Source organism: Acartia tonsa, chromosome 15, assembly GCF_053477335.1.
Source record: "Acartia tonsa isolate MP-2025a chromosome 15, ASM5347733v1, whole genome shotgun sequence".
Taxonomy (NCBI): Eukaryota; Metazoa; Arthropoda; class Copepoda; order Calanoida; family Acartiidae; genus Acartia; species Acartia tonsa.
Window position 1 is genome coordinate 28,064,064 of NC_137274.1, and position 11,771 is coordinate 28,075,834.

Genomic DNA, 11,771 nt, shown 5'->3' on the forward strand with positions numbered 1-11,771 from the left:
TTGATATTAAAATTTGAATAATAATAAAATTTGAACTCTATTTTTACCTCCTAAAAAAAAGACAAATTTTCCTGCTTTTTGTTTTAAAGTGTAAACTTGAGACATATTAATTGGGGGCAATTAAACTTGTCAATCCATGTGTAAATATGCAGGGAGGGAGGGGATATTGGGCTATTTATTACACTGGTCCCCAAAATATGATAATGTTTACTAATTTGTTGGCTCAATAACTTTGAGGAATGTAGTGAATTTTGATTGGTTGGTTCATTGAGTTGAGTGTTTAATTTCAACCACTAATTGTAATGTACAGAAGGGGTGCTTTTGTGTTACATCATTGGGGATGTAAATCAATTTATCGGCCATTGTCCTATCCCTTTACATCCCTGTGAAAAATTTTATGACCCCAAAAATATAAAGGACTAATTTTACTGCTTTTTGTTTTAACGTGTAAACTTGAGACAAATATATTGGGTGCAATTAACTTGACATTCTTTCTTCAAAATGTTTCCCATGTGTGGTGTGTCTTCAATAACACAAATGCATCAATTTAGCTAATTGTAAAATCAGTGCAAACTGTTTCGTTTACTTTGCTTCACTCTTTTAATTTTAAACAAACAATCATTGACTTATATTATGGGGGAGTAGTTTGTGTTGTGTATACTATTTTCTACTTTAAGTCAGGTTAGGTTAGGATAATTAGTAGCCCCGCTGGATTAAGTTACCACAAGTATATGCCCTGCAGGGTTAAAGCCTTTGCTGTAGGGAAAGCACCATATTGTGAATAATTTTCTTTGTAAAAAAATGTGTTGATTTGTATACACACCTATATGGGAATGAATGATTTCAGCATAAATCTTTATTTTTCTTACCCCCCCCCCCCCCACTGGGCACATATTGGGAAATACTTGATCTTCATACATCCAAATTCTTTAGCACAAAATACCCCCTCTAATTTAACTGATATTATAAAACAAGAACATCTCTGTTCAAAACTTAACTAAATGTTAAGACTTGCACATAAACATAAATGTTGTATTTTTAGGATTGTTTTTCTTATGTGACTTTTTAAAAAAATATTTCTTTTATGTGAGACCGATAAATAAATACATAAAGAGCTTTTTACTTTAAAAGACAATCAAAACTGTTCTAATTGAATTGACAGTAAATTTAACGTGTAAAGAAAGTATAAGCAGCATAGAACAATTTCTGCATGTATTCAACACAGCAGGAGATATGGAGATATTTTGTTACAATATCCTATAATATATCAATATAAAAATTTGTCTGAACGCTTTAAAATACAACTGTTTCAAGAATATTTTCTTATCTATCTTTCCATCTATTTTAAAACAAGTCCTTTTTAAATATTTCTGTTTCACCACTACCCATCTCCCTCTCTCTCCAGCACCACTTCCTGTTATAGGTCAGGCAGAGGTAAGTACCTACCAGTTCCCAAAGTTTTAGTAATTGATTGATGGATAGATTGTAGATAGATTGTTGATAAATTGATTGTAGATAGATTGATGTATTGAATGATTGATTTATTTGATGATATATTTTAAAGATAGATTGATTTTTTTGATTGATAGATAGATTATTGATAGAATGATGGAATTATTGATAGATTTATTGATAGATTGTACCGATGGATTGATATACTTATTGTTATATTGAATGATTGATATATACGTTGAAAGATTGATTTTTGATTGATCGATTCATTGATTTGTATATTTATTGATTGATTAAATGATTGGTTAAAAGATTGATAAATTGTTTGATTGATTTATTAATAGATAGATAGATTGATTGATAGATTGATTAATTAATAGACTGATATACCTATTGATTGTTTTATTGATAGATAGATAGATAGATTGATTGATTTATTGAATGATTGCTTTATACATTAAAAGATAGATTAATTTATTGATTATAGATTTATAGATAGATTGATTGATATATTGATTGATAGATTGATTGATAGATTCGTTGATAGATTCATTGATAGATTTATTAATAGATTTAAAGATACAGTGTGTTTCAAGATAAATGTTTTTTAAAATCTTAATTATGCATAGAAAATAAAAAAATAGGTATTTTCCTCTTAATTATGCATAGAAAATAAAAAAATAGGTATTTTCCTCTTAGTAATATTTTTATCGATTTCGAAATTTTGAGTACATAGCTAATATAAATATAAATTGCACAGTTAACTAACACTCTTTAGCAAAGAAGTTTACCAAAATATTAACATATGTGGCCACAGCGCTCGGCTCCCTAGCCTATAACCTAACCTAAAATAGTTTTTTGAAATTTAGAAAATTAGAGTACCCCCTACAACGAACATCTGTGGCCGCAGCGCTCGGCTCCCTAGCCTATAACCTAACCTAACCTAAAATAGTTTTTTGAAATTTTGAAAATTAAGGTACCCCCGACAATGAACATCTGTGGCCGCAGCGCTCGGCTCCCTAGCCTATAACCTAACCTAACCTAACCTAACATAGTTTTTTGAAATTTTGAAAATTAGGGTACCCCCGACAACGGACATCTGTGGCCACAGCGCTCGGCTCCCTAGCCTATACCCTAACCTAACCTAACCTAAAATAGTTTTTTGAAATTTAGAAAATTAGAGTACCCCCGACAACGAACATCTGTGGCCGCAGCGCTTGGTTCTCTAGCCTATAACCTAACCTGAATTAGTTTTTTGAAATTTTGAAAATTTGAGTTACCACCCGACAAAAAAACATCTTTCATCAATAGCGCGAAATTTAAATACATTTTCTGCGCCCCCCACCTTCCCCTTATTTTCTCCCCCTTTACACTATTAGCCTTGCATATGATGTCTGGATAAAATGCAGGAGGGAAAGTGTAGGACAAGGCAAAAAGGCAAAGACTTAAATTAAATTCAAACTCTGTCGTGGGGGGGGGGAAATCAAATTTTCAAAATTGATAAAAATTTTCCTAAGAGGATAATGCCAAAAATTATATAAAATGCTTTATGTATTTGGAAAACCTATTTTGGGAAATAATGTTTCAAATATTTAAGAATGATTTTTTCAACATATGCCTTAAAAACCGCTTTTTCCAAATGCCTTTTTTTTGAAGAACTACAGATTCAAAGATTGTTAAAAAAATGTGCTCATTTTAAAATTCAAATTTCGCAGCTTGTATTAATAGTAGAAAAACATTATGCATACCGCCATAAACTCTATTTTTTGGAAATATAAGCACTATTTTTGTGCTATATGTAGTTAAGGAGCTACATTGAAAAATATGAGAATGGTTGAAAAGTTTTAAGTAAGTTGAAACATTTTATCAAGTAGCTCCTATACTATACGTAGCACAGGAATTTTAAGAAACGTTTCTCTTGAAAAACCATGTAGATTAAAAGATAGATTGATTGATTGACAGAATAAGGGGGGGGGGGAGTTTTGACACATTTGTGTAAACCTGGTGTAGAGGCCTTATCTTTAAACTGAGAGGATAGGTTATTGAAGATAAAATCATTCTTGTATGATGAATTTCCCCCAGATTTAAAAATAGGCCCCCAGGTTTTGGAGCTCCAGGCCTCCAGGTGGCCTCTTTACAGGTAAAAATAAAAACTATTTTTTTTAAGAGTTAGAGGTCAATTCATAAAACAAAATATGCTTCTTTTTAAATGTTATTCACATATTTGAAGAAAAAACATGCATATTTTGTATCTTAAGCTTACCTCTAACTCTTTTTAAAAAAAAAGTATTTTTAAATTTTTACCTGTCCAGAGACCACCTGGAGACCTGGAGCTCCAGAACCTGGAGGCCTATCCAAAAAAATCTTAAATCTGTGGGAAATTCATCATATAAGAATGATTTTATCTTTAATAACATATCCTCTCAGTCCAAAGATAAAGCCTATACACCAGGTTTACGCAAATGTGTCAAAACTTCCTGCCCCCCCCCCCTTAATTGATATATTTATAGATTTATAGATTGACAGTTTGTTACTTTGTTTAATTTATTGATTGATTGATTGTATATAAATATTTAGTATCAGCCCGCCTGTATAGAGAACCAGTGAGCAAGTCTAACCGACCAATAGTCATGAATGCCATAGAATTTGTCGTCTTCCCGGGGGCTGTCAATAGAGAAACAAGGTCAGTGCTTGGGTTAGGTCGAAATTGAATTTTTTTATTTAGATGTAGTACCTATAGGACTAGGCTAGCTAGGATAGCCTAAAACCTTTCAGAGACATGTGTTTAGTTCCCCTTGAAAGGAGAACGCAATTGGTTCGGTGCTTATCTAAGTGGGATATTTTAAGGACAAACCAAAAAAGTTTTCTTTTTATTATAGGGTGAATTAACACTAAATACATTTTTTTTGTAAGTTAGTCTGTCATCTATGCAACAAAAGACATAAAACTTATCTACTTATTATACATGTTTCGTGATTTTCTTTGATTTTTTGGCATAAGTAGGTGTTCCTTCTTTACTTTACTTTTTTACCACTGAACATCTGCTTTATCATGAACTTTTTCTGGTTGTCTATATCTATTGGATTTTTTGTGCTCCTCTACTTATGGATGTTATCATTCTTGTCAGAGACTGAGCTGTTTATAATATTATTCCCCAAAGTTTTATAATAACGTTTTCTTATTCGTTGGCTTAACAACTTTAGGGACTGTTATTGAATTTTGATTATTTGGATAGTGTTCAAATGTTTCAACCACTAATTTTAGGATGCGCCTGTTGGAGGAGATAGAGAGGTGTGACTGTCCACACTTCCTTCTTCTCTTCCGAGACAATCGTCTACAGTTCAGAGCTCTGTACGCTTTCTACCCGGACACTGAAGAGGTAATCATTAATCTTTCATTGATTGATTGATGGATTGAGTTTTTGATTCATAGTTAGACTAAATCTACCATTAATTTTTGGATTGATTGTTTGATTGATTCGTTGATTGATACATTAATTGATTCATTGATTAATGCATTTTTGATTTGATTAATTAATTGTTTGATTCATTTATTGATTGATTAATCGTTTTATTCAACAATTAATTCTTAGATTAGTTCATTGATTGATAACTTGATTTATGCATTGATTGATTAATCAATTGATTCAACAATAGATTGATAGGTTTACTGAATAGATTGGTTAATTAAGAGATTTATAGATTGTTGTCAAAATAGATGTATTGATTCTTTCAATAAAAAATTGTTAGATTGTTTGATTAATAATTGATAGATTTCGTTAATAATCGATTGTTTCATTATTTAAAAATAGATTGATTGATTGATTTACTGATAGATTGATAGATTTACTGAAGAGATTGATAGATTGTCAGATAGTTTGATGGAATTGATTGATTGATAGAATGATAGATGACACACCCCACCCAAAGGCGTGTTAGGTTAGAAAAAAAAAACCGCAGAAACGGTTTACACAGGATGTACTGGGACCTTATGGTGAGTTCAGAACATGGTTTCCCTAAATTGAGTTAGTACCTTCCCATAGTAGAAAATTTTAAAATTACTTTTGGTGATCAAATTTTACTTTTATTTTTAGACCACCTTCACCTAACCTGCTTTATTGTCTTATTTTGCCTTACATGTTTATCATGCAAATCCGCTCACATTACAGTTGAAATGACAGATATTGGAGCTTTCTAAAAAGGTCTCTAACATTTTTCTAGCTCTAATACTTTTTGAGATATCTTATTTCAAAGTATTGTTGTAAAAACATCTTTTACACAGCAAAAAGTTGAAATAAAAAATTAGTTATTTTAGAGAAAATTACAAGTATCTTCATGTAAATCTTTCTAATTTTGCTCCAAATTGACCAAATTGGACAGTTAAGGTGCCTAAAACTATCTATATTCAATGGACAATCCAAATCCACACTTTTTAAGACTTTATAATTCAACAGGAGCATGATGAAGTGAATTTTAAAAATGCTAAAGGAAAAAATATTTGCTGTTTATTTAAATAAATTGAAATTTAATCGACTTTAGCAAGGATTTTAAGATAAGTTATGGTGTAAAAAGTTGTGACTTTGTAATGAGAAAGCCAATAAAACACAATCATATGATATTTTGAACCAATAGAAACATATCTTAAGAAAAATAGCCATAATCATTGAAAATAAACAAAAAATTTGTTAGAATTTTAAGCATTTCCAAGCAGTTTACAAATGTAATCTACTAATTCTAGTAATTTTTTCTAAGAATAGCTGATTGGCCTTTTAAATTTTTTATAACCTTATGAAACAAAATTAGTTTTTGCCACCTTAAATAAGAAATCATAGTATTTTTAAGACTTTCATGGATAATCTCATATTTAATAAAAGAAACAATTTATTCTTAAGCCACATTTTTTTTGTTAATAAACACTATTAGGTACTCTTAACTAATACTGAGATTTTTAAAAATAATAAATCATAATCATTTATGAGTTTCTAGACCTTAAAACACATTTTACATCATTAAAAATGCCTAAAAAGTGATTTATAATTAAAATTAAATTACATTTGTTTCTTTGATATTACATTTTAGCCTTCTCCTGTTGACTTATAATGTCTCAAAAAGTGTGGATTTGGATTGTCCATTGAATGTAGATAGTTTTAGGCACCTTAACTGTCCAATTTGGTCAATTTGGAGCAAAATTAGAAAGATTTACATGAAGATACTTGAAATTTTCTCTAAAATAACTAATTTTTTATTTCAACTTTTTGCTGTGTAAAAGATGATTTTACAACAATACTTTGAAATAAGATATCTCAAAAAGTATTAGAGCTAGAAAAATGTTAGAGACCTTTTTAGAAAGCTCCAATATCTGTCATTTCAACTGTAATGTGAACGAATTTGCATGATTAACATGAAAGACAAAATAAGACAATAAAGCAGGTTAGGTGAAGGTGGTCTAAAAATAAAAGTAAAATTTGATCACCAAAAGTAACTTTAAAATTTTCTACTATGGGAAGGTACTAACTCAATTTAGGGAAAGCATGTTCTGAACTCACTATAAGGTCCCAGTACATCCTGTGTAAACCGTTTCTGCGGGGTTTTTTTTCTAACCTAACACGCCTTCGGGTGGGGTGTGATGAATAGTTCGAAGTATTTTTTACCCAAAGCACAAAAATAGTTATTTCTTGCATGGTATTATAAACAGCTTTCCGTGGTTATAAAATGTACATTGGCATCTCGGGGCTAGAAAACTAGTTTTAATCTTATGATTATACATTTTTATATTCATAGAAAACTGGATATAATACGATGCTAGACATAGTTTTTTCGTATGGATGAGAACCGGTTCCTATCCACCGGATTCAAATGAATATGAGAAAATATTTTACTTTTTTTAGGTGTTTAAAATTTATGGAAACGGGCCGAAACAAATTGTGGATAACATGATAGACAACTATTATAAATACAATTCAGGAACATAATTTTATCCAACCAATAGGAACTCTTGATTTAGTCATGTGATCTTTATTCAACCAATAGGAACTCTAGATTTTATCATGTGGTTGTTATTTAACCAATAGGAGCCTTTTTTTTTATTCATGTGATCCTTATTCAACCAATGAGAGCTTTAGATATAGTCATTAAGATATATAAGTTTTCCGGAATTTTAAAGTTAGGGGGAGAATTGAAATCTGCATCAAATTTTGAGGATTTTTTTTATAAAATTCGTTTTTTCTATAATTCTTTATCTAAAAGCAGAAATGCAATTTAAGTTAATTAATTTTGGCATCTGTGATTTGTGGATTTAAAAAATCTGCGCTCTGATTGGATGGCGTACATCATTCAACCAATTAGAGCGCAGGTAGTTTAAAATCCACCTATCCTATTGGTCAAAATTAATTAACTTAAAGTGCATTTCCGCTTTTAGATAAAGAATTATACAAAAAACGAATTTTATAAAAAAAATCCTTAAAATTTGATGCATATTTCAAATCTCCCCATAACATTAAAATTCCGGATAACTTATATATATTAATATTCATGTGATCTTTATTCAACCAATAGGATCTTTAGATTAAGTCATGTGATCTTATTCAACCAATAGGAGCTTTAGATTTAGTCATGTGATCTTTATTCAACTTTCTGACTCACCCTGTATATATTAAAATTGTGTCACTTGTGTCTGTAGGTGGAAAGAAATTTACCCAAATCCACACGAAGCACTTAACTGTTACAATCGACGCCTTCACAATCCACAATGGGCTCTGGTTGGGCAAGAAAACGAGGCTCCCGGACAAGAAGGGCCTACCATTGGTCATCTAGATGGTGTGCTGGCCTACCATTGGTCATTTAGATTGTGTGCTGGCCTACCATTGGTTAATTAGATTGAATGTTGAACTACTATTGGTCATTTAGATAGAAAACTGAACTGCTATTGGTTCTTTAAATTTTTTGCGGTCCTATAATTGGTCAATTAGATAGAAAACTGACCTTTTAGATTGATCACTGACCTACTATTGGTTATTTACATTTTTACTGGCCTGTCATTGGTCAGTTAATTTAATAGTCCTGGCCACTCATTGGTCAGTTAATTTAATAGTTCTGGCCTTTTATTGGCTAATTTTATAGTTGCATCTGATTGGTCATAGTAATTATATGATTTGCTGGCCAATGATTGGTCAGTTTAATAGTAGTTTTGAAAAGATTACTTCTGATTGGCCACAGAATATTGATTAAAATTGTTACTTTTAGAACTTAATAGATACAATACACCAAGAAAAAAAGCTTAAATTATCCTTCTAAGTTGCAAAAATCTTCAAATCTTGATCGTAAAAAGAAATTGTGTAAATTTCGCATAATTCCTTAAAGTTGGGTGTTGTGTTACAGTCAAATGCTCTTAATACGTAACACAGAGAGAGATGGGACAATGGGATGTTTATTACTCTAGTCCCCAAAGTTTTATAATAACCTGTTCTTATTCGTTGGCCTAACAACTTTGGGAACTTTAGTGAATTTTGATTGGTTAATTTATTAGGTTGAGTATTTAAACGTTTCAACCACTAATTTTAATAAACAGAAGGGGTAACTTTGTGTTTCATCATTGGGATGTCCATCAATTTATGAGCCATTGTCTTATACCTTTCTCTTTTAAATATATTTCACTGTTCCATGGCAAGATGATTTATTTTAGTGTTAGGCAAAAATGCCTGTGCAATTGTATCAGTAAGTAGGTCTAATAACACCCTTTGCTATTTTTAAAATCCAACTAAATCTAATTTTTGAGAAAATTAGATTTGAAAATTTTATGTTCAATTTTCATCCCCTAGGAGTAACCAAACAATCATGTCAAGAAAAGCAAAGATTATTAATTTAAAATTTTGAACAAGTTTGCTTTTATAAAGTTCTTGATAAAACCACTCCTGAAGGGAGTTACCTAATCAATGGCCATTTTTATCAGTTGCTTTGCTAAGGTCACGGAAATTCAGCCTTAAATAAATTATATATTGAGAGGTTTTATGAAAAACTTCATAAAAGCAAAGTTGTAAAGAATTGAAAAGTATGAATATTTGTTTTTCTTATTAAGCTCTTAGGGGATCAAATTTGAACTTGAAATTTTCAAACTTAAAATTTTTCAAAAAATAGATTTAGTTTAATTTTAAAATTAGCTTAATAAGAGTATTTGACTACAACCCAACACCTAACTTTAAACAATTACGCGAAATAATGATCCTCTTATTATATATTCCCAGATTTTGAAATGAAAAAGTGGTTAGATATAAAATTGTGTCGTGTCTGTTTTAGTAGGATAGTTATTTATACAATCATATAATAGACATCTATCCGCGAATATTAAAATGAAAAATTATAAGATTAAAACCAGTTTTGTTAGACCCGGGGCCGAAGGCCCTTGCTAACAACACTGGTATTAGTTTATAATTTTTATTTTAATATTCGTGAAAAATGTCTGTAATACGATGTTGTACATCATTTTTCAGTATGGCTGACCGAACCGGTTCTAATCCAGCGGATATTTATTGGTTTCGAAGCCATACTGGAAAAGGTTATACGTAATATTTCCCTTGTAAAATAGGAAAAAAATTATAATATTTTTATTTTTAAAAATTTCTGTATTACTTAGCTTAAACTAAAAAGCTCCATTTTAGTGTAGAATAGAACTTTTTTTAAAAATATTTTTTTGTAATCGAGCATTTTTTTGCGTTTGAAACACTACTCCTGTGATGCTATAAGATCAGGGATCTAAAGGGATAAGACAATGGCCAATAAATTTATGTACATACCCAATGATGATACACAAAATTACTTCTTATATGTAGATTTTAATAGTGGTTGATTGCAACGTTTAGTACTCAACTGAATCAACCAACCAATCAATGTTCAATAAAGGTCTCTAAAGTTATTAAGCCAACGAATAAGGAAACGTTATTATAAAACTTTGGGGACTAGTGTAATAAACAGTCCAATGTCCCCTCCCTTCCTGGGATTTTCATTTAAATTTGTTTTATGTGTTTTTTTCCAAGTAGAGGCTGTTTATTACACTAGTCCCCAAAGTTTTATGATAACTTTTTTATTCGTTAGTTCAATAATTTTAGTGACTTGAATTTTGATTGGTTTGTTTAGACGATTCAACTACCATTATACACAAAGGGTAAACTGTATATCATCATTGGGAATGTACTTAAATTTATCGGCCATTGTCTTATCCCTTTAGATCCCTAGTTACTCCACTTTTCTTTTACAATGTACTACATTTTGTAAATCTCAAAATTCCACATTTTGCATTTATTTTTGGAATTCTTAGATCATCAATGATAATTATGTACCTTTTTATTATTGTTTGCAGGGCTCGGCAGCTATCAACCAGTCTGCAGGGCTCGGCAGCTGTCAACCAGTCACTATCAATATAAAGAACCTTTTGTTTCTTTCTCTCTCTAACTTTATATCTCTCCTTCCCTCTTTCTCTCTCTCTAACTTTATATCTCTCCTTCCCTCTTTCTCTCTCTCTATCTTTATATCTCTCCTTCCCTCTTTCTCTCTCTCTCTCAAGTTTTTAAAAGCGAAGCTTTTCTATAATTAGGGTCGGTCCGTCCGTCCGTACGTCCGTAACGGATAGCTTTTTTCGTTAATTTAGACATGTTAGAATTGTCCTATCGAATTCAAATTTTGCATGGTGATTCCTTTAGTAGTTAGGTACGATTTAGAAAGCGTAGCAACTCTATAATCATTTCCAAAATGTCCGTACGTCCATTTTAAACATGTTGATTTTTTTACTTTTTTAAATAGCTTTTTTCGTTAATTTAGGCATGTTAGAATTGTCCTATCGATTTCAAATTTTGCATGGTGATTCCTGTAATAGTTAGGTACGAGTTAGAAAGCGTAGCAACTCTATAATCATTACCAAAATGTCCGTACGTCCATTTTAAACATGTTGATTTTTTTTACATTTTTAACAACAAAGGGGGGGGGGCGAAAGTGACACTTTTTGAAACCAAAACTAAAAGTCAAAGGAACTCAACTAAAAAAAGAGTTACAGGTCTGACATTTTGCATGGCAGTTACTTTATAGGGGTACAATATGGAACTGTGAAGAAACGGCGGCGCAACCGCCGAAAACCGCCGAGAAAAGGCAACAAAAATTACGGCGGGAAACGGCGGTTTTCGGCGGTTGCGCCGCCGTTTCTTCACAGTTCCATATTGTACCCCTATAAAGCAACTGCCATGCAAAATCTCAGACCTGTAACCCTTTTTTTAGTTGAGTTCCTTTGTTGACTCTTAGTTTTGGTTTCAAAAAGTGTCACTTTCGCCCCCCCCC

The 11,771-nt window shown here is 31.2% G+C and overlaps 1 protein-coding gene across 1 annotated transcript in view; it reads left to right on the top strand.

The window, feature by feature from the left end:
• Positions 1–8,394, top strand: part of LOC145307222 (patronin-like) — a 30,871-nt gene extending 22,477 nt beyond the window's left edge. The window contains exons 15-18 of the mRNA XM_080149599.1: positions 4,030–4,135; positions 4,717–4,831; positions 7,340–7,413; positions 8,129–8,394. Of these exons, the coding sequence (XP_080005725.1) occupies positions 4,030–4,135; positions 4,717–4,831; positions 7,340–7,413; positions 8,129–8,264 (431 nt within the window). The 3' untranslated portion in view covers positions 8,265–8,394. The remainder of the gene's footprint in view (positions 1–4,029; positions 4,136–4,716; positions 4,832–7,339; positions 7,414–8,128) is intronic.
• The last annotated feature ends 3,377 nt before the right edge of the window (positions 8,395–11,771 follow it).